Source organism: Neodiprion virginianus, chromosome 7, assembly GCF_021901495.1.
Source record: "Neodiprion virginianus isolate iyNeoVirg1 chromosome 7, iyNeoVirg1.1, whole genome shotgun sequence".
Taxonomy (NCBI): domain Eukaryota; kingdom Metazoa; phylum Arthropoda; class Insecta; order Hymenoptera; family Diprionidae; genus Neodiprion; species Neodiprion virginianus.
In genome coordinates, this window is record NC_060883.1 from 17,292,122 (window position 1) to 17,320,099 (window position 27,978).

General features: G+C 36.9%; 1 protein-coding gene across 2 annotated transcripts in view; it reads left to right on the forward strand.

Moving 5' to 3' along the window:
* The first annotated feature begins 1,714 nt into the window (after nt 1-1,714).
* The window catches only part of LOC124308481 (zwei Ig domain protein zig-8), a 409,568-nt gene continuing 383,304 nt past the window's right edge, over nt 1,715-27,978 (forward strand). Inside the window, exons 1-2 of one of the 2 annotated variants that reach the window (XM_046771229.1) lie at nt 1,715-1,788; nt 2,193-3,229. In XM_046771229.1, the coding sequence (XP_046627185.1) occupies nt 3,094-3,229 (136 nt within the window). In that variant the 5' untranslated portion in view covers nt 1,715-1,788; nt 2,193-3,093. Of the gene's footprint in view, nt 1,789-2,032; nt 3,230-27,978 lie in introns of those variants that run through there. The other variant, XM_046771230.1, reaches the window with a different exon arrangement.

Sequence of the window (27,978 nt, forward strand, 5' to 3'; positions counted from 1 at the left end):
CTTGGAGTAAAAAATTCATGTCTCATCCTACATTTCAATCATCCGTCGATTCTGTGGCAGTGCCAGAAAAATCCAGGGGTCAACGGATTGAGATGCCGGCACGTCTAGGTTGGTGTATTTACATTTTTACAACGCCATTTTGTGCAGAATATTATCAAGACGTGGAAAAGTGAAAACTTAGAAAGATCAAAATGTATACTGGGAGACAATTGTGGTAAAATTGTGCTCAACCCTTCGTACGGGGTCAAGATAAGCCGTTAAAAATGTCATTGTGACCAGTAAAATGATAAAAGGTATCATATTTTGGGTAAGTCCAACCTGTCAATTAAGGTTAAGGCTCTGCATAACCGTGAATGCACCATATTTTTTGCTCGGTGTAGAAAACCAAATTACAGAATCGTCAGGACTATGCTATATCGATCTTATATCCATTCTGACGATTTCAGATTTTGTCTTTCTAACATTGACTTTTCCACATGTATCTGTTCTGTATTTTGAAAATCCGTGAATCGCATTTACGGCTCACTCAAAATTCAATTTTTTGCACTTCTACTTCTCGATATCCTTCCATTAGCAGTTTTTAACATCCTGCTCCTTTTATTATTTTTTTTTTTAAGAAGATGCAAAAAAAAAAAAAAACCAAAAGGGAAGTTATTGTAATCACGAAAACGGAAAGTTGAGTTTTTACTAGATCTCGACGTTTCGAAGTCTAGAGGATCGTCGCCAACCATTTTCGAATGGACTTTCGGGTGTGGATCATCAATTTTTGTCCGACGGTTTATCTGACGAACGAATCACCGGATTTGGATAATTTTTGTCTCAATCGACGGGACTTTTCATAACCGAGAACTTATTGGATTATGAACATGATCATTCCAGTAGTTTTCGAGTTATTCGATGAAAAACATGAAAAAACCGTTCGAATATTGTTGGAATTGCGAAAAACGTGGTACACGTAACCGTTTTGCGCTATCGTCAATCCTTTTTTGGTTATTGCAACGCAAAATCAGTTTCTTAGGTTTACTATGCTTTTTCAGTTAAAAAAGGCTTTAACGTCAATTTATTGTCGCACAAGCATTAAATTTTCGCAACATTTGCAAGAGAATGTAGCAACAGTGATCGTAATGAGAAAGAATAGTAACGGATATTAGAGTTTCCGGTAACGGCTAGAAAACTAATCTTCATTTTCTACCTAGAACTATATTTTGTGGTAAAAAATGAAAATAGTTAAGGACCGAGCGGTAACCGAAACTAAATATTTCTCTCAGTGTGCCTACAGTTTGTCATTCTATGTTTCCGACCTTTCTGATCTTTCACTTCGACTCGACTTTCACCATTTTTAAATTCTATGCAATTAAGTTTTCCATTTTTTTTTTTCTTTTTTTTTTCTCTCTTTTTTTCTAAATTCAATCTTGCGGCCCTTTGATTTTTTGCATCCTCCTACGTTTTCACCCCCACCCTCATCGATTATTTTCACTTCTTAGCCTGGCTTTGTCAAGGCCAGCAAAATTAACCACTTGTTTCTCTCCGTCGTAGCCGGTCCGTGACGTCCAGCGTGATATCGTCGTCGACGTCGACGTCGCGTCGGGTCGCGTCTGATCGGGCACCGACGGCCGGCTTGCAGCGTTACGTCGGGACGCGTCGCGCGTCGCGGCGCTCGGCGCCTGCAGAGGCGCGCAGGCGTCCCTGGGATAAAACGCGATCCGCAGAATCATTTCGCGCCGCGCTGTCTCGGGCCGCTCCACGATGCGCCGATGTGTCCTTACACGACAATCAAGTGACCCGACGGTGTTATCGCTCGCATTCTGATAAAAATTTCACGCCTCGTGTTTTTACGCGCATAAATTTTCATATTTGACATTTTTCTTTTTGTTCTTTATTATTTTTCTCCTCATTTCATCACTCGTTATCCCTAATTTTTTTCCCCCCTCTCAGCCTTATTCTCTTTTCATTTATATCGCTCTTTTACATTCTCAAATACATGTATATATATATATATATATATATAAATATACACTTGTTTATGCACTTATACTTATATTGTATTTGCGATATCGTATGAATTATATATATATATATATATATATATATATCTACATATGTCTGTGTAATAAGTTTGGCGTGTACGCATGGATTTCATCTATGATAAATAAAGTGCAGGTTATTAATGTAAAAATCGTAATTTATAATAGGAAAATTAATATGGAAATAAATGCGACGGAGACTCAATCGTTGACTGCGGTGTGAATAAATTGATATTTTTAACCGGATTCTTAATGAAATAAGAAGATTCATCGACGTCCTGAATTAAACATTTTGATTAATTGTCGACGAAGTTTGTTCGATTGTTTTTTGTTTTTTTTGTTTTTTTACCCCCAAACCACAAGTTATATCAGAAGAATGAGTAAAATGAGGCGTCAGTTCCGGATCGTTGGTATTTGCACGTTGAAAATCAAGTCGCGAATATACGAAATGGAGATCCTTTTAAAACGTGCTAGGGATACGAGGTATAAGTAAATATTAAACATGTCGAACTGGAAATAAGGGTGATAAAATAAAAAGAGAAGAAGGTATCCCAAAATTACCGACGAATCAAATTTCCCTTTTCTTAAGTGAGATTTTAACTGTAATCACATGTTGTACCTGTAAAAGTGAGCGTGAGTAATATCGTGTACAATATGACGGTGAAACGTAACAATCGCGTGGTTATAAAAGTAACAATAATTAATCACATTCGTTACAAAAGTAATTTTTAACGAACCTGAATAATAATTATACGTGTGATCGATGTTTACGGGACGTGTAATTATTGAGTAAATGTATAATAAATAGTGTTGTAATTGTTTCTCTCAATGAGGGTGCCGTGAATAATTTATACACATAATTTAACCACGGGAATTAATACGAATGAATAATAATTACGATATATGTAACGTGTATTATTGTACATTATGTATAACGTTTCATTGCGAGAGTAATGTTATATCGATAATAAAATAGTCGTAACTGAAATAGGGGAAAAAAAAAACAAAATAACTAAATAATTATAATAATGTGCAACGATTATTGCCTGAATAATCGGTTTATGGTCTCATGACGTTTATAAGGTCTAACGTAAAACTGGATAAAGTGTCATCCCAGTGCAGTGCAGTGATTATAGGTGTAAAAATGTGGTTTCACTTATTCCCTGTTTTCATCATACTGATATTTCAGACGAATCAAATTCAAGGTAAGCCTAGTCGTTTAATTAATAACTAGATGAAAGTTTTTCTCTGCCATATACTTTGAATCCCAAGTCCAAAAATTCAATTTGTACAATACAATTGAATTGAGGTTAGTTGAAATTCGCAGCGGAATTTCGACGTTATACGACTTTTAACGTGAAAACGAAATTTTTTTTTTTCAACAGTTTTAACGCGATGATATTTTGCCAGCTTTCAATCGTTCCATTTCCTTCAACTGCAAAGAAATATTTAATCGGCTATTTAAAAAGGACAATACCTTCAGATTTATGAGGCTGTAGTTAGTAACGTTATTGTAATGATTTACGTTTCGAAAAAATTGTTATTTCAAAATTGCAGGAATGCAATAAATCATAACAAGACGAAACGCATTCACATTTTGAAAACTTAACCATAAAATTAACTATAAACTTGCAAAATAGCAATTTTTTCCTCCAATATTTCGTTGCGTTAATGTTACTAACTTCAGTCTCATTATAACGTGAGGCTGTATTATTGTAATGACTTACGTTTCGAAAACATTGTTATTTCAAAGTTGCAAGAACGCAATAAATCATAATAAGACAAAACGTATTCACATTTTGAAAACTTAACCACTTCAAAGTCACTATAAACTTGCAAAATAGCAATTTTTTCCTCCAATATTTCGTTGCGTTAATGTTACTAACTTCAGTCTCATTATAACACGAGGCTGCAGTTAGTAACGTTATTGTAATGATTTACGTTTCGAAAACATTGCTAATTCAAAGTTCCAGGAATGCAATAAATCATAATAGGACGAAACGTATTCATATTTTGAGAACTTGACCACTTCAAAGTCACCGTAAGGCTGCAAAATAGTAACTTTTCTCCCCAATGTTTTGTTGCGTTAATGTTACTAACTTCAGTCTCATTCAGATTTTGTGATTGCTCCACGCGTTGGATTTTTTTCGAATTTTCGAAAGTATTCGAGTTTCACTTATTCGAACTTGTCTTGGTTGTGTTTGAAATTCTTTTTTCCATTCTTATACTTGTATATAAATGCAGAAACTGTTTTATCGGCGGCACATTGACGGAAATAAATCTTACTAAAACCGACTTATCCCTAAATTACTTGATATTCAATTGGATACTATTTGATTTGAATGAAGTTTAGTTGAATCAATATACCTGGTGAACATTCAGTTGCAGAACCTTAATGAATTCTCGATCGACTCAATTGAATATTCTCCTCTGCCGAGGGAAAAAGTGACTAGATTAAAATACGTTGCGCCGGATCAGCCTCGCAAATAATTCCTTCATTTTTAAGTCGCATAAAAATCAGAAGAGAATAAAATAATATCGAACTCGACGCAAACCTACTGGCGAATTTTACGACATTTAATTTTTTACAGCCTCGTATTTGCTTATTGCCTCCTCTTTATTGTCGACAAGAAAAGAAGAAGCACGAGGTTTTGGCCATGCGAGTCAAAGCGTTGAAAAAAATTTCCGAAAGACAGTTTTCGTTGCAGTTGATAGAAAATTCTAATAAAATGGGTATTGTTGAAACAACAATTTAAACATTGTTAGAATTACGAGAGAATGAGCAATTACTTATTGCGATTATAGTTGTCAATACTACATTGTATGGTTATTCCTTAACATGAAATCTGATTGTTTAGTTTACTACATTTTTTCAGTCGAATAATTCTTATTGTTAACATCAATGCCGGTTGCATTTGGTAAACACTTTTGTATAGAATTTATTCACGGATAAAATGAATCATTATTCACTGAACTTGGACAAATCAAATGTTCGGTAATGTAACCCGCTTTATGAGATTAATAATAACTGAACTAATTTGAAAAAAATGTATGGTTTCAGGTTCGTTTCAAACCGAGGTCACAATCCTCTAATGAAAAGAAATTATCGGAACTCAATGCAGTCGTATACTTTAAACATCGGATTGTTAATTTTGCAGTTCTGAAACTTTTTTTCTCACTAAATGTACGAAGTACTCCTACCCTTACCGACCGAGCAAACTCACCCTTTTTTCTTTCTATATTAAATACACAAACGATCGGAAAGAGTTGAAACTTCAACGGTGCATCACTCTTTCGTAGCGTAATTCAGAAAAGTTACTCATATCCCGAAACTCGTCAAAAAAAATGTGTGGCTTTTTGACACGTGTTACTGTTCCCACATTTCCCGCATTTCAGCGGTCAAAAAGTGCATGGTTGAGATACTTTGCGCACTTCCGGAAAGAATGAGGAGTTCAAGGGTGAGTTTGCTCGGTCGGTAATGGTAGAACTACTTCATACCCTTAATCGCGCGCCTTACGTATACATCCCTAATGAATGAGGGTACTCCGCATTAGCTGAACACAAGCGTCCTTCCATCTCTTTATTATCCACGTCACGCCCTGCACGTTGTACATATTCTACAAATTCTTACCGGCAATTTGACCCTCCTCCGAGTCTGCAAATGTGCTGCGACGTACAAGAAATTACACTCCTAACACATTCACCCTCGGCCTCTGTGCCTTAGCGGAGTTCCCCGTTCCTCTTTTTGTATAAACATTCTCCGCTCCCTCGTTAGGTCTTCGTGTTAAGGAAGATGGAAGCGACGGTACAACTTCATTAAGTATAGGGGAAGATGAGAAACTGTAGGAAAAATAAAATAACAAACAACATGTGACTGAACTTGTTTTATCAACAATTTTTCAATCGGTAAGCGAATTACTGCACATCATTCCTGAACGGTTGCATCTGCTTATTATTCACTCGTCTTGAAACTACAACTCTAACGCATCTTCAAATCGTCAATTCAGCTTCATGGGCAAGAATTTGAAAAAAAATTTATGCCAGTAGTGAAAGTCAGGTTTATCAACCACTTGACGCTCTACTTTGTCGGAAAAGCAAGAGAAAAGAATAAACACCCTTTTGCATTCCCAAATAAAGCACAATGTCAAATTCTTTGGGATCAAATATCCGGACAAATGCTTCTAGCTTTTTTTTTTTTCAATATACCGTTTTAAATTCTATATAATTTTTCAGAATGAATTATTCGGCGTTTAAATTGCCACGATTCAAACGGTTCAAAAATTTGATATCATTTCTTTGACCTTCTTAAATTCTCTCATTGTCATTTTTTTTTTTTTTTTCTTATCCCGCTTTGTTTTCATCGAATATATAACATTTAATTACACGTATGATTAAATTCCCAAAGCTGTGAGACAATCGTGGGATTATGGTTTTATAATCGTCGTCAGGCTTTTCTTCGTTCTTTTGTTAAATATATTGGGGGATTTTTGAAAAATCTGAGGTCCTGCACACCACACCATTGTACATAGATAACAACCCTGACTCCCTTCTTTTTTTCTCCTCCAGGGACCTGAGGATTACAGAGAGAAACAAGGGAAGAGCTCTTATTACTTTGTGTTAATTAATCGGTGCGCCAAAAACCCTTGTTATTCTTGGGTTTATACATGTGTATCCATGTACCTATATATAGTTCGATCAAAATAGGTAGGAATAAAAAATATTCGGTATATGGCTGCACTTTTGTGTATAGGGATTTTCGACTCTCAGGAACTCAAATCTGTAGTTATTTTCGAGTTGCATCGCCGGCGTTTCGAGAACATAATAAGATTTGACGTTTTTTCCGTTTGTATCAAAAACTGCTATCGATAGCTGAAAAATAACTTGACCATTGTGCGGAGCGGAAAATTCTACATCGAATTATGTCCTCATATGTCGGAAATGGTGTCGGATTAACAAGTAAGAAAGAAAGAAATTATTTCGTCAAAATTCCCTGGATGCCGTCGATAAGTAGAATTTCTTTTTTCCTAATAAGAAATTTTTTCACCAAAATTCTCCAGACGTCGTCGATAAGTAGAATATCTTTCTTCTTAGTTTGTTAATCCGACTCTGTTTCCGACATGTGAGGAAATAATTTGACGTAAAATTTTCCATTCTACACGATGGTCAAGTCATTTTTCATCTATAGATAGCAGTGTTTAAAGAAAACGTAAAAAACGTCAAACTTTGCTGTTTTCTTTTTATGCTTTTTACTTTATTAAATTTATTTTCCTATTTTCATCGCTGTTTAAAATCTGTTATAAAATTTCGTAAAATAAACTTGAGTATTGTTTTAAGACTAGGTAAACGATACAAAAAATCGGTATAACGAAAATTATAATGCTGCAGCTATAAGAAAATTCATATAACGAAGAAATGAATATCCTGTCTTACAATGATTAGTAAGCAAATAAATGAATTCAAACGAACAAGAATATAGTAAAACCGCGTATCGTCGTGAAACGTGAAGCTTTGTCTAATTTTTGTGCAGTGATTCACGTACATGCGTACGCCTACATGAAGCAGGGGGTATCGAAGCATCTCGTTAAAATTTTAACGAATGCTTTGGTGTTCATTTTTATTTGTCTTTTTCTGCGTTCTACCAAACGTCCTCCGCTAAGTTTAGTTTTTTTTTTTTTTTTCTTTTTCTTTTTTGCTATCACATAAACTCCAATGTATGGATTCAGCACACGTGTACGCGACGCGTTATATAATGTGTGCATCGGGTAGAAGAGACGGTGGAAAAAGTGCGAAGGGTGTACAGTGCAGGCCCTTCATTAATAAATGTCTTCCACCACCATCTGGCAGGTCGAAGTGAACAGGTTGAAAGAGATCGGGGAACTTGAACAGGGCATATCTCTGCAGGGCTGAGCCGCAGAACCAACCCTCGCCTCACATTCCACCCTTCGCTCTTCTGTTCCCAGAACATATACCTACCCTTTCCTCCGGGGAGCGAGGAGCGATAAGCGTTACAGATCTTGTACAATTCCGTTAAAAACTGCCTTTCTTCCACGTGATCGGGCATTCCCTGTATTATGTATTTTTATATATACGTATATTATATAAGGCAGTCGCTTTGACACTCCTCGATGAAAGATTATTTCCCATTGAAACGACTCGTGCGTGTATGTTACATGGCCTATGTACAATTCTTGTGTGTTTGTACATATATGTATGGTATGTAAATGGAAAGAATTTTCTTGTATAGATAATGCATGTATAATCTAGCGAGAGGTTTACTTTGTGGCTGTGACTATGATATATATGTTGGATTTAAAAACGAACGAGGGGAAGGAAATGCGGAATAAAAGTTGCAGGAAAATAAACGGAATAAATTCAAGTCGAAATATTAACGTGGAAATCATTATTCTCGTGGATAATTTATACTTGGAAAATGAGTCACTCAGGGTATGTCTCGGCGTAATTGTATCCGCGTTATTCAAGATTCTGATTATATGTATGTATATTATACCTATATCGTGTGAAAAGAAAGTATAAATATAAAAGTAAAGAAAAGTTATAAGTATGTAAAAGGAATTAGAAGTTTTGCTTAAATAACATAGTGATAATAACAATGACAGGAATAATGATAATCCAATAGGAGGTGGAATTAAATATTCTTGGGGCGTTAGCTGCTGGTGCGAAAAAAAGGACGGAAATAATTTAGGGCGAGGGCCAGGGTACGCAGTCTGGGAAGAAGAAGATGAAGTCGAAAACTGATGGACGCCGACTAAACGAGATTCTTGACGGAGGGGAGGGTTGCGTGAAGCCATCGGAGTTTGTCATTTTTCACCTTTTACGCTTTCTCGATATAATCTGTTTTTCCCCATCCATTAAAAAATTCCAAAACGCAATGTGATTATGACAGTGTTAGCTGACAATGAGCGACATTTTACATTGTGAGGTTCAAGTCACTAACGTTATTTATTGTCGATGCAACACGGTATGCAAAACAATCGAGTTAATGTGTCCAAGATTGAGAAGATTGAAAAACGAAATGAACCACTTTTCAAAGTAATAATAACTGTAAGCTGAGGTTTTTTCGATATTGTTAAACTTCAATGAACTCAGTGACTAAACTTTTACCTCGATCATATATTTTATTCTCAATGCTCCAAGGAAAATTAAATAGCGATTGAAAGAAGCGTCGAGTAGACTGTAGGCAAAGTAATAACAAAAATGGAATTTGTTATGAAATAGTGTCGTATTTTACCAGCGAGATAAAATAAACGCAAGCTGTAAGAAGATCGTTTTAAGCAGGTTATTTCTTTCTTCGAAAATAGAACAAAGTTGAACAGTTTTATTCAGCGCGTAAACCTTTCTCTATGTAAACTTGGTGAAGAATCAAAGTACCGTGAAACATGAGCCGCAGCTCCCCTTTCTTCTAGCTTCCTTCTTTCTCTTCATTTCTATATTTTTCAAATTCCATATCTGTTTGCGATTCTCCCCGATCTGTACCTATATTTTACGACTAAATTCGTCAAATATTTTTTACTGCAATAGTAGTGCAGAAGTATAAGTTCCTTCGGGAGTTAGTGCAACAAAATGCAGTTTGTTTCTTTCCAATGATAAAAGAATCAATCAATTCGGTCGAGCAGTTTATGAGATCATCGATAACCAACAAAGAAATACATTTCTTTCATAATACACGTAGTAATATGAAAGTGTAGATTTTCTGACAAACATTAGCGAAATAAGACGTAGCCTATGTCCATCTGGAGTAAACATACTTCCTAATGGTGGAAGAATTTTCCAAATCAGTTCCGCAGTTTTCGCAATGAGATAATACATGCATACAGAGTGAGTAGCTAACGCACGAATGGTCCAATGCGCATGCGCTAAAATTCTAGAGAAAAAGTAGTTGTATTGTCAGATTGACCAGCCTGAGTCGATTAGACGCGACGAAATCGACACCAGCGCTTCAATAGCCTCAATGGAACTAACAACTCACGTGGTTCACTGTGTACGTCATTGGTTGAAGTGACAGAATCATGTGACTACACATATTTCTGATAGACTATCATTCACGTGACCCGTTAGTTTAACTTCGGGTATTGCAGCGCTAGTGTCGATATTTGGGGCTTCTAATCGGCACAAGCTGTCGTCTGCTCGAAGCATAGGAGTCAGTCATTCAGTTGGTACAGAGATCAGTGACCAACCGTTACAAGTTCAGATGACAGGTCGTTGCGATGTATGTAACCTCAAAAATGTTGTTCCTCCAAAGAAAACAGTTGCTTTTAGTTACTTTAGGGTTAGCTACTCACTCTGTATAGATAATAAACAAACAAATAAATGCTCTCTCTTCTTGATACGAGTGTAGATAGTGTACCTACAGCTTTATCTCTTCTTTCGGTTGTTGAGCTGGATTAAATACGCATTCCCACTTCTTCTTTTCTTGTAATTCTTCTTTTCGTAGCTCGGGAAAACTGCTGCACTCTGTATCTACAGACATTAAACAACATTCCTGAGGTGATTCCCCTGAACTTGCGTAGACTGGCAGGATCAAGTTACGACTTACTTAAGTCTGGTCGCCTGAGTATCCCAGTTGCTTACAGAGTTCCTCACCTGTTTGCTAGAAACACTCATCCGACCCCCTTATCACCCAAGACGAGTTTAAATCCATTCGGTCTGCCTCCCAGCGTTTAGTATCGTTACCCCATAACAGGATTCCCCTATTATTCCCTGTGCAGATACATGTTACGTATCGGCATATGTGTAGGTCTAACGTACACAAACGTCCACCTATTTGCATATTTGGATATTTCATGCGCTTGTACGAGAAAAGTAAAAAATCATCGATAATAAATCGGTAGGATATTAACCTTATGGTACATGTACGATGTTACGGAAAACAGGGTGAAAATGATGTAAGAAATACTCGCCTGTCAGTTTCTTACCAGGTTCATTTTGTTAGGTTCTTTTTGCGGAACGCGAGAGGAACTGAGCGGAAATAGTACCTCTCGCTGATTGATATTCAGGAGAGAAAGAGTTGTTGATTTTTCCTAAACTCCGTAACACAAAATCTCTGGAACTCCATTTTCTCACGAATTATTAACATTCGTAAGACTCGAAGAGCTGTAAAAAATAACGGGATATAAAATTTGTGTGGATCTGAGTACAAACCGTGCTTTTATACCAAAGACAGTCGGCAAAGATGACAAACGGTTTCATAGAGGGGTATAATTTGCAGATGAGCGTCATGCTGCAATATGGTGTGGTTACATCCAAACGAGTCGGTGGGGTTGGTTCCCTTTGTCGAGATTTGCAACATAGAAATTCTTGTCATCACCGACGAAAGTCCTTTCATCTCGAGCAACGCGACGGTTATATCGTCATTTAGTCGGACTAGCGTTTAATTTCAACACTATCAATTTCACCCAGTTGTGCATTTCAAAGAGGCACTCGACTAGTTCCACTCGGTGAATAATTACACGAAAATATATTTAACTTGTATCGAATAACCGCGCAATTCTCACGTGCATGCGAGCTGTGCAAAATTCATACCGCTCTACACGAAGATGATCCTGTTCTAATTTATCGAAGCGTCGGTGCATGCCTTTGTTATCCAGTCGTTACCTCTTCAACGTTGTCATATTGAACAGGGACTCAATTTACTGCACCTATGAACAACTTGACCTTTTTCCTACTCGAAAAGCGTTGCACGGTTGCAATTGTCGTCACAAAATAGAAATCTGTTTCACTATTCTCGATGGGATAAGTGGAATGCTAGGTCATCGGGGAAACGGGTACTGAAAAAACCACACCAGGTGGAGAATGGGACACGAACGATTTGCAGTTTTTCAATGTGACCTCTGAAATAGCCTGTTCAAATCCTAACGATGATCGATTCGGGAGCTTTCTAGTTAGAGTGGGTGATGATAGAATCCATGAATACGGATCGGAAACGTTTCGCAACAAAACATCGGTGGGTGATCAAAAAGCACTCACTGTTTCAGCTTGCGTATTTATATTAATAATGGCTGCAGAATCGTCGAGGTATTAACTGCGTCAAAGTTTGATGTACTAATTATTTTATATTTCACAAACGAATCACAGACATTTCATAGAAATTCACAGGTTTTCCATAAGATTCCACAATAAGTTTACATAATACGTAACAACCCTGACCATTTCGCGTCATTTTTTTTTTCTACATGTTATACCATTTTGTATGCATCCACTTTTTTTTTGAGGGTGAAAGAGTTTCGTCTTGTACAATCGTATAAATATACAGACTATCTGATGGTGTATTCACTTTCAATGTTGCGGAGTGTCGTAATAACGAACACGAAAACTCGGTAAATATAACATTGTGTAAAAATAGGTGCAAAACAAAATACTAAGAGCACGTTGTTAACGAACCGTGATAAGAACTGAATGTAACACCACACTGGCACCATTTCAAAAGCATTTCACAACGTTCCAAAAGTCACGAATCATTGTATTGCAACGAGGCCTGTTCAAACCACTTGACGAGCCGGCAGAAATGGTTTCGAGCATAGAATGGACAATTTTGGTCAACAATTGATCGTCCCTCGGTGGATTTCTTTCATTCGGGTTGAAGTCTACGAGCCTCTACTCAGTTTTCGACGGTAACGTAACACGATCCTCGATGATCTTGTGTGCGCGACAAAAGGTCCTGGGGTTGCTGGTTCGACAGTTGAACCTAGGGGACCATCCTGTCAAGGACAAGGGCCAAGAGGGTCGCTCTCGTTGTTTGCAGACCGAGGTATTCAGTGTCCTGAACTAGTCCGGTGGATTGGCTATGGATCGAGGAGTTCAGGCACCGTGCACAGGTTGGGTTATAGGGTTAACTTTCAGGGGCGGACCGGAAGCCGCGACGCCTGTGTACGGGAGGCCCTCGCGAAACCAACTAACCGCTTCTAATTCGAGAACCGTAGCAAAAACCCTTGAGGGCAAAAAAGGTTGCGCCCACTAAGAGGTAAGAGCCAGAAAGAAAGAACGCCAGACTGGGGAGCTCAGGCTAATTCAGTACTCAGTCCTCCAGGGGTTGTTCTCGGATTTTGAACAAAACTTTTCGCGGTCGTTACCGCGCTTAAAACTCCGCACCACCTCCGGATTTATTGCCATTTTCATCCTCCCTCCCCCCAACTAAATGACTGTAATTGTTGTTATGTTATAATGTGCCACGAATTACAGTGTTGGAATTTAAGACATGTATTTGAATATTAGGAAAAAGATCCTTTTCCTGGGATTTCTTTTGTTTTTGGCAATTGATATTACAATTTAACATAGGTTCTCGGAATATGTTTTTTTCCCACAATTTCGGAACTAACAAATTTACCGAAACAATAAAAAAAAAAAAAGAATACTCTTCCAATCATTCCTAATTCCAAACCCTGTTGAAAAATATTTAGAAACGTGTTCCAATTTCGTGAGAAAGACGATGAAGAAAAACTTTTCAAGACTTTTTTCATTCTCGATTTGGGGTCATTTATAGGCGGCGCGATTAAAATTCTACGTACCAAGACACAAAAGAGAGGAAAAATGATTTTGAAAGCAAACGCATCGCTCGGTGACTGGAGCGTGCAATTATTTTTTTTTCATTTCTATACACATCGTCTATACATTCTATTGTATTCAAACGGCGGCTTGCCAGTTGTCACAAGGCGAACCACGAACTGGATACACATATCAGCTTTTATGTACCTAAAATGGTGCACATGTGTATTTTATGAGGGTGAAGTATTGCAACGCTAATGCAATGCTGAATCTTTAGAAAACAGTCGTTATTTTCGAACTTTAGGATCGCTTGAAATTTAGTAAATTGTTAATACATCATCAATAAACTCAGATTTTGTAAATTCAATTTCTTCAGGCATTCCAAACGTGGAAAACAGTAATTTTTGTTTCAACGTTTCGATACGTCAACGTTACTAATTTTAGCTTCGTTGTATTTTCATGTTTATTGAACCAGTGACGGATCGAGATATGTATCTAATTGTTTTTTGCGATTCGATATTAGAATTTCGGTGAAGGTTTTTATTACACAACCTTTGGACCGTACGTATTAAGTCCGGACTTACTAGCGTGGCTTGTTGTGTAAATTATACAAGCGGGTATAAATTTGTAATATTGTTTAATGCTTAACAGTATTGGTGTACAAAGTAATTATGGAGCGGAGGGCGTTTGACTTTTGTAAAGCTTTCGTAACGTCGGTGTAATTAAACAAGCTTCCGCTAATATTATCGACGAATGAAGTACGTTGAAGAAACGAGAATTTCAAATCCTATTAAAATAAGCACTCAAATAATTAGCGAATGTCAAAGTGTTCCGAATTACTTCCGTCTGTTAATTATTCACTTCATTGGGTGAAGAATAAACATTTGGATGATAGAAATTACCAACGTATTGTACCGTTAGACATTATTCAAATCACGTTCACACACGGTACCTAACTTACTTGTCATTATATACTCCATGTTTTATTATTCAAATGAGGGTTTAACATTACTTTATCGCTGTGTCAACATTAGAATTCTCTCAACTGTACGCATACAGCGGAACATTATGTATTATATGTGGAATATTCTATGCCAACTTCATTGGGTTTTAATTTCACCATTTTTGGGTTGGCTGAAACTTTTTTAAGCAAAATTAGCACCTCTGAAAGCATCAGTTTTGATTTGCTATTCCGCAATTTTCGAGTTATGAATATTCAAACTTTTTTCAAAGTTCCACCTGTTGGAAAATTGAAAAAAAATTTATTTCTTTTTTCGTCATTTTAAGTTCGGTCCTGTATTGGAATAACTTTTTTACATTTTTCCCTGCTCACTGACAGTTTTTCATGAAAATCTTTGAATCTGTCAGAATTTATAGCGAATGTATATTTAGATTAGGTAGAAGGTAAAACTGAATTGTCTGTAAAAATTTTCGAATACAAGATCGAAAATATATTAAACAATTTGAACGTGTTTGTTGTAAAGTCGAAAAGACGTGATTTTTTCAACACTTGTAAAACGCTTACTAGCATTTATTTTCATTAGTCCAAAACAGTCAGGATGCTAAAAAAATGACTTCATCATGGATATGGTAACAGAGAGTACATTTTTTCAATATTCGTTTCAGAGCTCAGAAAAATTTGAAACTACGAAAGGCTTTCAATATTCATAACTTTAAAGTAGTCAAATGGAAGAAAAAAACTGGCAAAAAAAAAAAAATTCGCAAAATACTGATTTTTGGGACTTGTATCCATGAGAACTTTCCATAAAAATTCTGCGGGGTCCTTCCAACGAAATAAAAAATGTATTTGATCGAAAGAGAAACGTAGCGCCATAAAAGTGCTTGCGCATATCCTGTTTATAGTCGAAAAACGAGACTACAAGCTGACAAATCGTACAATAAATAAACAAAGGAATTAGAGGAAAGAGGTTTTATTAGCAGAAAAACCTTTCTCCCAGTGATTAATACCAAGCCAAGGATAACGACGGGATGAGGGAGACTTAATTGCGGAAATACAGTCTTGCCGATCGTTAGCGGAGCTCATATACATCCACGGTGATGTTGAGCCGGGAAATGATCTCTTCACTTTTCAGGTCTAACACAGTCGAAGGCGCAAAACCCACACGTTGACTCGACGGTAATCACTCGTCGTCAGAAATCACGTGTAAACTAAATTCGCCTGGGTGTGAATGCAAAAGCACACACGCGCAAGTCAGGCGTGTCTGGATTTGTGTCTCGGAGGTGCGTATAGCGTTTGTAGGGTACGTTACACCCACCTAACAACCTCTCTATTGCCAAGGGTGTACAAGCTATCTGTTCCTCTGCGCGGTATAATTAATTTCGAGGCCTTGCCCAGTCATCCGCGATATATGTAATATGCCTGCACCGCTGGATAGCCATGAGGCTTATATACCGATGGTAATAAATTAAAATGTACCATATTTAGGTGCGTGGGTTTTTGGGGGGGGGAGGACACATTCGTTTTTGACCATGATCGTGTCCCCTTGGAAATTTAAGCTCCGCTGTTGTTATTCTACGCGGGGTTGCAGCTGGTGCTGTGAAATCGATGCCCATTAATACAGTTATCGGAGATATATATATATATGTATAATTGTATATATGTAACCACTGTAGACAACTTGCAATTTCATTTCTGGTCCGGTACAGGGTTCCTATCACGGAGAGAAGAAAAAGAGCAGGTTTTACTAAAAACTGAAAGAAAAGAGAGTCTTTGGTAAAAAATACCCATGTCAACTGTATAGTTTTTGCTATAAATGTAGCAGATTTTACTCTGCGCTTAATAGCTTTCACTGATTATAAAGTAAACGATGCATTTTACGAGGTATAATTTTTTATTTTCTCTGTTTACGCTTTTTTGAATCTGAGATTTCCTAACTTTTCCATGTACGAGTATTTCAGTCTGAAGATAAGATTTTTCCAGTAACCCTTCGAGAAATATGACGCTGACTTGTGACAATTTTATTTAAATGTGTAATACCTTTGATATTACCTAGTAACTAGTTATCTCACTGTCTGATTATCAATCTACAAACAATAGCCTGCGAAGGTTTGGTATTAAGTAAAATACGTAGAATGTATAAAGTGGTAGGAGGAAACAAAATTTTGAGAGCGATATTAAGTAGTTTGTATAAAAACGTGTTTATTTCTTCAACAGGCTCAAAATTCCAGTCTTATTTTTGAAGTTCCCTGTCTTTTCCCTGCTGTAAGAAATTCCCGGAGTTTTTCAGGATTTTCCTGTGCGTACGAATCCTGTCTTTTGTGAAAATCGATCTTGAATTTTATTATTCTCGTGACGCCCGCAAACAGAACAAAAAAGAATTTGCAGGACTGGTGGTTTTTTTCTAATCACGCAAGCAATTATCGTCGATATTTATCACAGCTGAGGTGTGGGGATATCATGTAACAATTTTAATCCGGAACTCTACGGAGGTTTTATAAAGTTTCGAATAACAGGTACGTGAATCTTCGCCTTTGCAGAGTTCTGAAACTGAAACTCGAGTTTCAATGAAAGTCTGATGTATTGTTTTAACTTTCTATACGTGCAAGTTTTATACTGAAATATTTATAGTATCGCCAAGAAGTACACGATACGATCTACAAACTTTCAACCGATGTTTGGGATAAAAATTTGGTTAGAAAAGTAAAGAATACATTTTTTCCAGTCCCTGAGAATCTGCATCAAAACAGATTTCGTATTAGATAATTTTTTACTCTTATATATATTATATACAAGGAACACATTATGTCGTAACATTTCGTTCCGACGAAAAGCAGTGCTGAAAATTCGAAGACAACAGTCGTCTTCGAAAATGTGAATCGAAGGCCTAGTATTAAAAGAAGTTTACATATTCTAGTGTACGCGATAATACATCCAAATTGTACGAAGATCGAAAGTTTGACCCTAAAAAGTTTGGTCGAAAGTTGGTGGATCGGCCCATATAAACGCTTATTTTGGCGTGTCTAGGAAAAATGATTTTCCCCGAAGAAAATTGTTGCTTAAAAAGTTTCGTTCATTCGAGGTGAAAGGAGGAAAAATGTTGGGCTTATATTCGTTCAACGGCTTTTGATTTATTCGCGAAAATTTGTAAAGTTGCAAGTCGATGAATTCGGTTCATGGTATGAGCCGCGAGATCTAAATTGAAAATACTCTCTACGAGAACGAAACTCAGATAATGTAACGACTTTATATAGGTTCGGGATATAAAGTTATACGTCTCGCGTAATTTTTTTTCGCGAAAAAAGCAGCAACAACGTAGATACTTATCGCGAGCACATATGTACTACACAGATTATATACGGACGCTGGATGAAAGTAAATAAAAACTTGAGTTACAACCGTTTCTTCTTCCAAATGATTTTTCCTTCTATCAACTGCACGAGTTGCGCAGACATTTGTTACGATGAAACTTCACTGACATATAACGAGTAAAAGCTGCCTGATGAAAAAAGCAATTAGTAAAGTTGAACGAGGAACTTGATCCAAATGAGGCCAACGGTCCGATTTTATTCAATTATTTGTTTTTTTTTTCATCCCCCCAGAGTGAGAACGAGAGAAAGATGGAAGAAAAACGAAGGGGCGAGAGAGAAAGAGTGAAAGTTTCATTCTGTCGGGGAGATTAAAACAATCCGTCTGAAACAACAACGATATTTCAGAGAATGAGAGTGATGCCCGAGCTGATAGATATCCACGTTACACCACTTTCCTCGATTAGTACAAGATTGCATTTTGCCACGGCTATTGTGTATCACGATTTGTACGTATTTCGTGGACGAAATTTTTTCAACGTCGAAGGTAATAAACATCAACGGATAATACCGAGGTCCGGTGGATTCTCAGAGAACTTTATGTCCCCGGTTTTCACGTCGTCCGACCGTCACTCAAGAGTTGTTTTTATTTATATCCGTCATCTTCCATCGTATCGCCCTGAAATTGTTTTCGATATGATTGTTGAAAATATAACAAGGTAATGAGGGAGAGGCTAACTATAAAGATAGACTTAAGGCGTAGATTGAGTTGACGCTCTAGATGGTTGTTATTCTATGGTCTTATTCGTTGGAGCTATTTACCGATACCTTTCTTTGTCATAGACGGCATCAGTGTTGCTAACGAGATAGACGCTATGCTAATTGTATGAAGTTGATAAACCCTAGTTACGTTGTAATAAAAATATTATAAAGGTTGAAGTATACCGTGAAACAAAATCCTGTTCCATAATCATCATTGCAACAGTGGCCAGATTGATTACGGATGCTCTTCGAGCGTTCCAAAACACACTCAAGTAAGAATAGAGTTAGACTCAATGTATAGTTAGAAAGTAAGGCTAATCGTATTGGAATGTTGCAAACTATAAGCTGTATGTTTCGTGCTTCTTATACCATATACCAAAAGTTTCCTCGTAACCATTCTTTGAAAAGTCTGTTCCTTGATTAATAAAAACCACACGAGGTAATTCTGATAGATTAAACAGTGGAAAATTATCGTTTCCATCTCGTTGCAATCTAACTTGATGAATAATTCAGAGATGGAAGCTGAATTCTGGTGTATTGTGCGAACTGCTTTGATCATTTATGTTAATATGCAATCGAAATGCGGAACTGGTGCAATTATTACCCTGTGTTAGCTTATCGCTAAACACGCCATTGAAGTTGTCTTTCATAAGAGATAAATTAAAAGAGCTTTCGTGAGAAACGAATAAGTTTAAAAATTGGGGAATTCGCATAGCGATCGACAAACATTTAGAAATCATCTAATAAAATTCCGGAAACTTTGGATTCTTGAGTAATTTATTTATTCGTCCGCCATATTGGATTTTATAATGAACAACCCAAATTTGGAAGGCGTGCCGCAAAAAATCCACGGAGACCAAGTTTGACGAAATTCAATACAAGGTCAACATCGAATTCCGAACAATGAAAAAGTATTTCTAGAAGCGGTGGCTGGAGCAGTAACGAAACCACAGCTTCGAATGTCTTTGGCACTTGTTCGAAACAATAATTATACCTAGGTCAGTTGCGAACTAGGCCAAAGTAAAACGTTCGTTGGTATACCTAAAGATATTCTGAAGACAGTTGAAACGCGAGTTTCTTTCCTACTTTTAATTCGCCCATCGACATAAAATCAAAATGGCCGCTATCGTTCCACCTGCGATCACATTTCGGCTTTAAGAATATTTCCGGCATTTGCATGCCACCCGGCGCTATTTTACTCGCAATAAGATGGTGGCTGGAATTGTTTGGTCGCGATTTTACCGCTGGCAAACGATTCTACGCTGAGAATCTAACGAATTTAATTACTCATTTTTGTCTCTTCATTTTTAAACGGCAATCACGAATTTTTCATTCAAGTCAACGGTGAAACTGTTGCGTTCAAATTTCGTATCAAAATCTAGATATTCTTCAAATAGTACGATTATTTTTACTCTACTCCAAATAATGCAGCAGTTTTTACCGACAAGCTTTCAAAATCGACTGATAAAGTGAAGAAGGTATATCATTTTATATTTAGTTTATAGACAGCTGAACTTCGGAGGTTTCATCTACACGATTTGTTATTATGTACAGAGAGGTTAGAACATTTTCCCAACAAGCTTTTAAATTTATCAATTAAAAATTGTTTTGAAACGATATTTGTCATAATTTTTTAACGCGTTCACCGAATTCAGTGGAATTCTTTAATAGAAAGCGTGGGAAATTTTCTGATTTCAAAGAAAATCTTTGTGCCAATATAAATTGTACATCGTACATTCAGCAGACTCAGGTAATATATTGTAACGAAAGCTAAGAAAAGTTGAAACGAATTTTTCCAAGCTATGCATTTGTTAGTTTTCATTCTCCGGTTAAATGTTGGGAAATTTATTAAAGAAATCATTACTTTGCCCAGAAGCTTTTGCTAATCAAAATTCGAAGAGAATCGTATCATTATATATTGATAGCTTATACAATTTTCGATCCTCCCGCCAAAATGCTTTTCTCCTCGCATCCGTGTAGAAAGCTTTATGAATTAACGATTGTATTTTTCTATTCTACTTGAACTCTGAAATGCAGATCACGCCGTTTCAAGATAATATTCCAGCAAGAATGCATTCTAATTCCAAAGTAGCCGTACCTATTATCCAAACCGCTTAGGTATATATTTGATCTCAGATATTGCTAACCTGTATAAGCAAGTAGGTAAGAATACGAATCTGCGGTTAACAATGAATTCGCGCATCACCAGAGCTTGCAAATTAGAGTATAAGAAGGGACGTGCAAGTAGAATGAATATACCAGCGAGATAACGACAATACGAATAATATAATAGGGATTATTATATCCTCTGGTTTCTCCGACCATTCAATATTAGCCTGGTATTATATATAATCTCGTATCGACGATGCACCGTCATTGTGCCTGATCAATAATCCGTTAATTTTTCCGCCAACAAAGGAAGCCCGCACGCAATTATTTCCCTTATTTACCCCGACCGGCAATAATAATCAGCTTTGGTGAAATTTTTACCAAGGGTTCATCGCCATCCCCCGGCATACCTATAAGGTACATCCACTCGAGGCTCTTATATTCTACTCGAATCATCGGCTGCTGATGCGGGACAAGCGGAAGTGCAAGCGGAAGTGGATGAGGAACCTGCAACGCTCAGCATTTTTGCCCCACCGCCACTTACACGTCTCGCCCTCTCTGCTCTGTCTCTCTCGAACTCACGCTCTTCGAAAAAAGGGCAGATTAATCTGACAAGCGGCAAGCGCGCAATCCGCATTTTTTTCAATCCATTTTTTACTTGTCATCGCTATTTAACCCCTTGCGCCACGGCGTCTCACATATGAGACACATTATTTGAAGCGGTTATTCAAGATTTATATTCAATTTTTGAGATATCGCTGTCATTTTTTTTTTTTTTCTTGTATAATAGGACTTTTAAGACAATGTTGATGTTTTAAGAGGGGTTATGACGACTCGGCGAATATAGCGATGCGCTATAAACAAACAAAGTGTCGAAGCTGACTGTTTTTACAGAACATATGTATAATTGTGGGAAGATTATGGGGATTAGAAATGTGGAACTCGGTAATCTTGGGTCTTTAGGGTTGCTAAGAACGAGCTAGACGCCAAAATTTCAAAATTCAAAATAGCGGATTCAATATGGCGGACTGAAAATATCGAAATTGATCCGATTCACTCGAAACTAGTCACCCGGGGGTTTTCGGGACTGCTGAAAACGCATGCAAAGTCAGAATTTCAAAATTCAAGATGGCCCGATCCAAGGTGGTGGACTAAAAATACAAAAATTCCTCTTACCTGCTCATATAAGATCCGCCATTTTGAGTTTTGAAAACGTCTCAGATCTGACCTAATTTTTCAAATCAGTGACCTCGAAAACCCTTACGTACCCAGTTTCAAGGAAAAATGTATGCTTCACAGGGTTAACTAACCTCTGTAACTTCTTTTCATCCCTTCGCATTATCCCTGGTAGAGGGAAATCAAGGAAGATAAAAACAAAAAAACAAAAAAAAAAAAAAATAACTGAAATCGGAGACTGCAAGCGCGGCATTTTAGGATTACCGAGATATGCTTCACGCCTGCGTTAGTTCCGTGGTGATGAGAATATCCGTGTTAAATAGAGCGGACGAAGGGTAGCTTGGCGCCCCATAGATGACGGGACTTGTAGCCGAGTCAAAAGTTTCTCCGCGTCTTTTCTATCTTCTTCTTTTATTCGTTTTATGGTATGTTTTTCTTCTACCTTACTTTCCTTTTCTTTTCTTTTTTTTTTATCGATTTTTATTATTATTTTCATTGCGAAACGCATACCTACATTTGTAGATATAGCGTCATTGCTTCTTGGTGGATCAGGTCAAGTATGTATGATCGCCACTATTTTCCCTGCTGGTTATTTTGGGTTATCCTTGAATCGCGTAAGAACTTGTATTTTTTTACTTTTCTTTTCTTCTTGGAAGGGGTGAAAATTTTCTCACGTCCTCTGGTAGATACGGTAGGTGGAAAAGGGATAATATACTTTTTTAGGTAAAGTTCTCTTCTCCGTTTTTCGAACAAAAAAAGAAAAATTTTTGACAACAATTGATGTACAAAATCGGGAAAATATTCAAGGCAACACGAGTAAGAATAGTTTACGTAAAAAGGACTTGACTTGCGTAATTTAAGAACAGATCCATTTTTCTACCCGTTTTTGTAAGACGTGTGTTAACTGTTGATCAAAGGGGTGGACCAATTTTACTCGAAAAGATGTTTTTCAACACTTTTCGTTAGATGACTTCGAAATTGTTCGTGCGATTTTGATGCTTGCATACATTTTATTCTGATTGTTAGTTTTGGCAGGAACTGGAATGATTCATGTCCGAACTAGATTTTGCAGCGAATCGTGAGTTGAAGACGTGTTAAAATTCGATGAAAAACGAGCAGCCTACGTTTTTACAATAAACCAATTAATGTTTTCCAATTGATTCATGCAATTAATAGCGTTGTCTGATTAATTGATTGATTGTAGATTTTGACCCGTTGTTTTTAAAATTAATCCATAAATTGGAAAAATTATTCATTGAAAAGGCTGATTATTTGATTAATCGATTATTTGTAAAATCGAACAATCGAAAAGACAATTAGTGGAAAAACAGATAATTGAAAAAATGATTAATCAGAAGTCAATCAATCGAAATAACAATTCATAGTTATGCATAAGTGAAAACTATGAGTCGTTTATTAGAAAAAACAATGGATCCAAGTCTGCGATCAATCGATTAGTCGCACAGTCTTACTAATTATACTCGTCTACGAAGCAAATGAAATATCTGTAATTGGTATACATATACGAAAGCAAAAAAGAGAAACAAAATTCGAAGAGATAAATACGAAATATGAAGTGAACGAAAGTGTACCGAAGGAATGGTAAAAGTGATTAAAAAACGGTTGAAGTCCTTATATATTTGGAGCCTTTCATACCCATACGCGTATAAGTAGTGGCGGGGCATAGAGCGTGAAATAGGGTGAAAAGGTTGAGCCTGAAGGTATTACGTTGTGCGTTACGGTTGATAAGGGTTGATGAGAGGAGGGCGTAGGGATGAAAGTCTGGCGGCGGTTTGTGCCGACAATTGCGAGGAAAATGCTTCTTAGAAATCTGTCTTGATTATGAAAAAAAAAAAAGAAGGTGGTGCGGGTGGGTAGATACGTATTACCGCTATTTGCAAACAGCGAATTCTCACCTTTTATTGATTATATTGTAGCAGATGTCGGTCTGATTGGTATACGGGTTCATTCATGCGGTGAAGCATAGGGACGATTGCTTGTTGTTGGCTGGATTTGTTCATGCGAGATGAAAATCGAATTGTCAAGAATTTCTGAGACACAGACTTCTCGGCATATATATTATACATTTACTGCTTTGACGGAGTTTAACTCGGGCTTTCTAACTTATTGCAAGACAAAAACGTGTAATGGATACTCCGTATCAAATGACTATTGTTTGTTAGATATATCGAATCATCGGTGATTCGGTGAAACTGGAAACAGTCTCGCCAGTGTACCGGGTGTTGCCAAGTAAACACCGTAGTATGTTGGGTTGCCTAACACCCCGGGGAAGAAATATCGGTAAAACATACTTACCATGTGATAATTGCTTTAGTCTAGTCCAGTCGTATAATCACTTTAACGTGACTTCGGAAAGCTTGAATTATAATCAACGAAACAACTACCAGGCAGCACGGGCAGTTCCAGCTCCTTTGTGAGGACTTTAAACGAGCTACCTACCGATAATTTGGTAGGTCTGTATTACCGATATTTGTACCCCTCAGTGGTAGGCTACCCAACATACTGAGGCACTTACTTAAAAACACCCGGCATATATTGTACATGTACTGCTTTGACGGTGTTTGACTCGAGCTTTCTTACTAATTGCAAGACAGAAATATGTAACGCGCGCTCTGCAACCATTGACGATTGTTTATTAGATAAATTGAATCATCAGCGATCAGTAAAACTCGTTCGTAAAAATTTCTTCAAGAGAACAATAGCGTAATATGTAATATCATTTTTGGTACGACTTTAGATTAATTTTATTATAACCAAGTATGTGTGCAATTACATGTTTTATTTATTCATTTAATGTCGGCTATCGTGAAAATGAGTTTATCGGTCGAAGAAGTATTGAGAAATTCTTGGAAAGATCTGAGTACATAGTTTATCTAAATGAACGCAAAGAATGTTAGATATGTGGAAAATCAAATGAATTCGCTCTCTTTCAGAAAAATGTAAGTATAATACAAGAAAACATTCCGTTTTCAGAGAAATGAAGATTATGTGTGAAAAAAATGAATTATGAAATTTCTACGAAATGTAAAAGCTTTGAGAATTTAATTATTCGAAAATTGTGGAGAAATGCGAAGAATTATGCAGAAGGGAGGGTGAGAAAAGAAATTGACGTAGAAGGAACGATAATTCTTACGAGAAGAACATTTCAAGAATAATCGAGTTTCATCGCCAAATAATTCTGTACTCGGATTTTTTAAACGAACCGTAATATCTGTTATGTGGAAATATGAAGCTAGATTTGTTGGAACGAATGAGTGAATTTTTTTCTCTCGCATTCTTCGACACCAAGTTCTAGGATGCAGAAAAATACATTCGTGCGCAGGTATAAAATACATGTAAATATATATTTCACTGGGATTTTAGACACAGTTAGGATATAGCGGATAAAATAAGATGGGCTGAACTGATATTATTACGCCTATACAGAGTTTAAAGGTAGCCTGATTTCCCTCGGGTAGAGCGCTTATGTGAGTGGATAACGACGCCTCGAAGTCAGCCAACTCACCTTGTAAGCTCAATCTGTGCGTGTCGTTCTGACGGAGTACAGACTCGCCATGTTTACAAGACACCCTGTATATAGCTGATCCGCCAACTTTCAGCCAGTTTTTTAACGATAAAGTTTCGATCCGACTGTGACTTGGATATGTCATAAAGTGTATTCGAAGATATGGAAAAGATGAGAAACTAGTTCATCAATTCTATCACATTTTTAAATTGAACGATTCGTCTTGGAATTTTCAGCACAACCTGTCGTCGGAAAAATAAGACCTAATGAGTTTTTTGAGTGAAAAAGATCTCATATCTTTCACCACATAAATTGAGGGACGATTGTTGAAGGTGTGTAGAGGTGATAGCGTTAGAGATGCGAAGGTATATAATCGCGAATAATTTAACGGTACGAGCAAACATTTTCGAAGCAGAAAATATTTCGCAGCGAACACATTTGGCGAAACAAACTTATTTTAACGATAGTTGAAAAATGAAAATTGAGTTTTCAGTCGTTAAAGAAAATTATAATACAATGTAGAATCGGGGCACTTCAAAATTTAACTGTAGGTAAGAATTCAGGAGAGTCATTAATTAGAATTTGATTTACAAGAATCTATATTTCCCGTTGAACTTCTTTCATATTTTGGTAATATCTAAGGTTCAGGTTTTTTTTTTGTCTTCGACAGTTAACCCTTTCATGCATACATTTTTCCTTATATGCGATTCACTTGAAAATTTGCATCCACGGGCTTTTGGGGTCGCTGATTACAAATTTGAATCCAAAATTTAAAAACTCTCAATGATGGATTCAATACGCTGAATGTTCAAAATTCAAAAAGTTCATTGATTTTGGTAAAACTTCAACTTCCATGGTTGACGGGGTCACTGATTACGAATCTGAACTCGAAATTCAAAAATTCAAAATGACGGATCCAACATGGCGGACAAAAAAAGACAACAAGAAGAAACATTTTGAAAAAATTCAGCAACATCGTTTGGTACGTATTAAGTTTATTTAAAAATTGGAATGCCAATTTTTCATGGCAGATTAGCAGAAAATGCTTTTTTTCGTGAAACAGTTCGACTTTCAACCATTTGTTTACATGTGCTTTTTCTGCAATGAATAAATGAATAAATAAATTTTATATTCTCTTTAGACTTGATAAATATCTTAGGTACCATGCGGGACCAAAAAAACATGGCAATTGTTACCAACAAAATAGTTTAATTAATAAAAAACTGTAAAATACGAGAGGTGGGACGCTGAGAGTTCCAGCGTGAATTGAAGAGTTAAGAGGAAGAAAATTTGAACTGTCTTCGTCGGAGTTCCGCGACGGTGGAAAAAACTGCGCGGCGATTTTGACGCCCTGGGTTTCTATCTATCACGCGCGAATGCTGCGAATGGGAATTTGATATTAGACTTTTTGCCGTCTCCATGTTTTATTGCCAACGTGCCGCCGCGAACAGCGGGTATACCATCAATTCCGCGATTTGAATCCTCGCTCCTCGTCTGCTCCTCCCACCTTACACTCACCTATCCGACCTTTTTCATATTTGGTACTCTAGAATCGAACTTCTCATATTCCATCGCATAGTTTCACCTTCTGTCTCGCTTATTCGGTTATAACCACCACGGTGAAAACTTTTCACGGAAAAGTTTGCACGGAAACTTTGAAAATTTGGAAACTTTGAATCTCGGACACAGCTTCCCGACAGTTGCAGCTGATTTACTTTTTCAAAAGTAACGATATTCATACTATTGGCACAATTTTTTAGAGATATCGCGCTTGAAAAAAAAAATCTCGCCAAAATCCATTGCGAAGATTTGAAAAAAACGTATTTACTCAGACTTTCTTTAGCCATCAACGTACAATCTCAGAATTTTTTCCAAAACACATCGAACTTTCTTGGTAAATCCTTATTGTCGGTGAAATTTAATTTAACACTCTCTGTTTCAACATATTTTTTTCTTTATTAATTACGATAAGTTACCGTTGCTTAAAATTTTTCTAAACTTGAAGCAAAAAAATCTTAACCACGTTTAAACGGATCTGAAAATCATATATCTATCGTTGTATGGTGGTTTGTTTTTCAAATATCTTAATAAATATTGGTAACTAAACTGCGGGCTTTTATTTAAAGAATGAATGATATACTTTAAGATAGAGACGTGCATTTAGTTCAACCGTCAGGCTAACTACGCAAGAAATAGTTTTTAAATCCTGTTGAGAAATGACGAAGAAACGAATAAAATAAAAACATTTCGTATGCATCTTTGAAAAAAATGTAACGACAATTCACTTATTTTTCTCCAACCAATTACAGCCAATGTCTTAAGTGCTGGGAAAAACGAATCAGCATCAATAAAACTTTCTGCGTCGTACTTACGTCTCGAGTAAGAAATTGCGATACGCTGCAGCAGCTGCGGCGTGTTAGGGTGAAAAGCCAGGAGTAATTATCGTCACTAGAGGACTACTAACAATAAGTGCAGGGGTAGTTGTTTCTTCCTATTCGCTTCTCGGGAAATGCGAAGCTGCTGGCTGCAAGCCGGGAGCCTTGAACTGGAGGAAGTAATGTGGGGTGACCTAAAACATCCATATTAAACTGATGACTGGTAGTGTTTCGTTGGGGA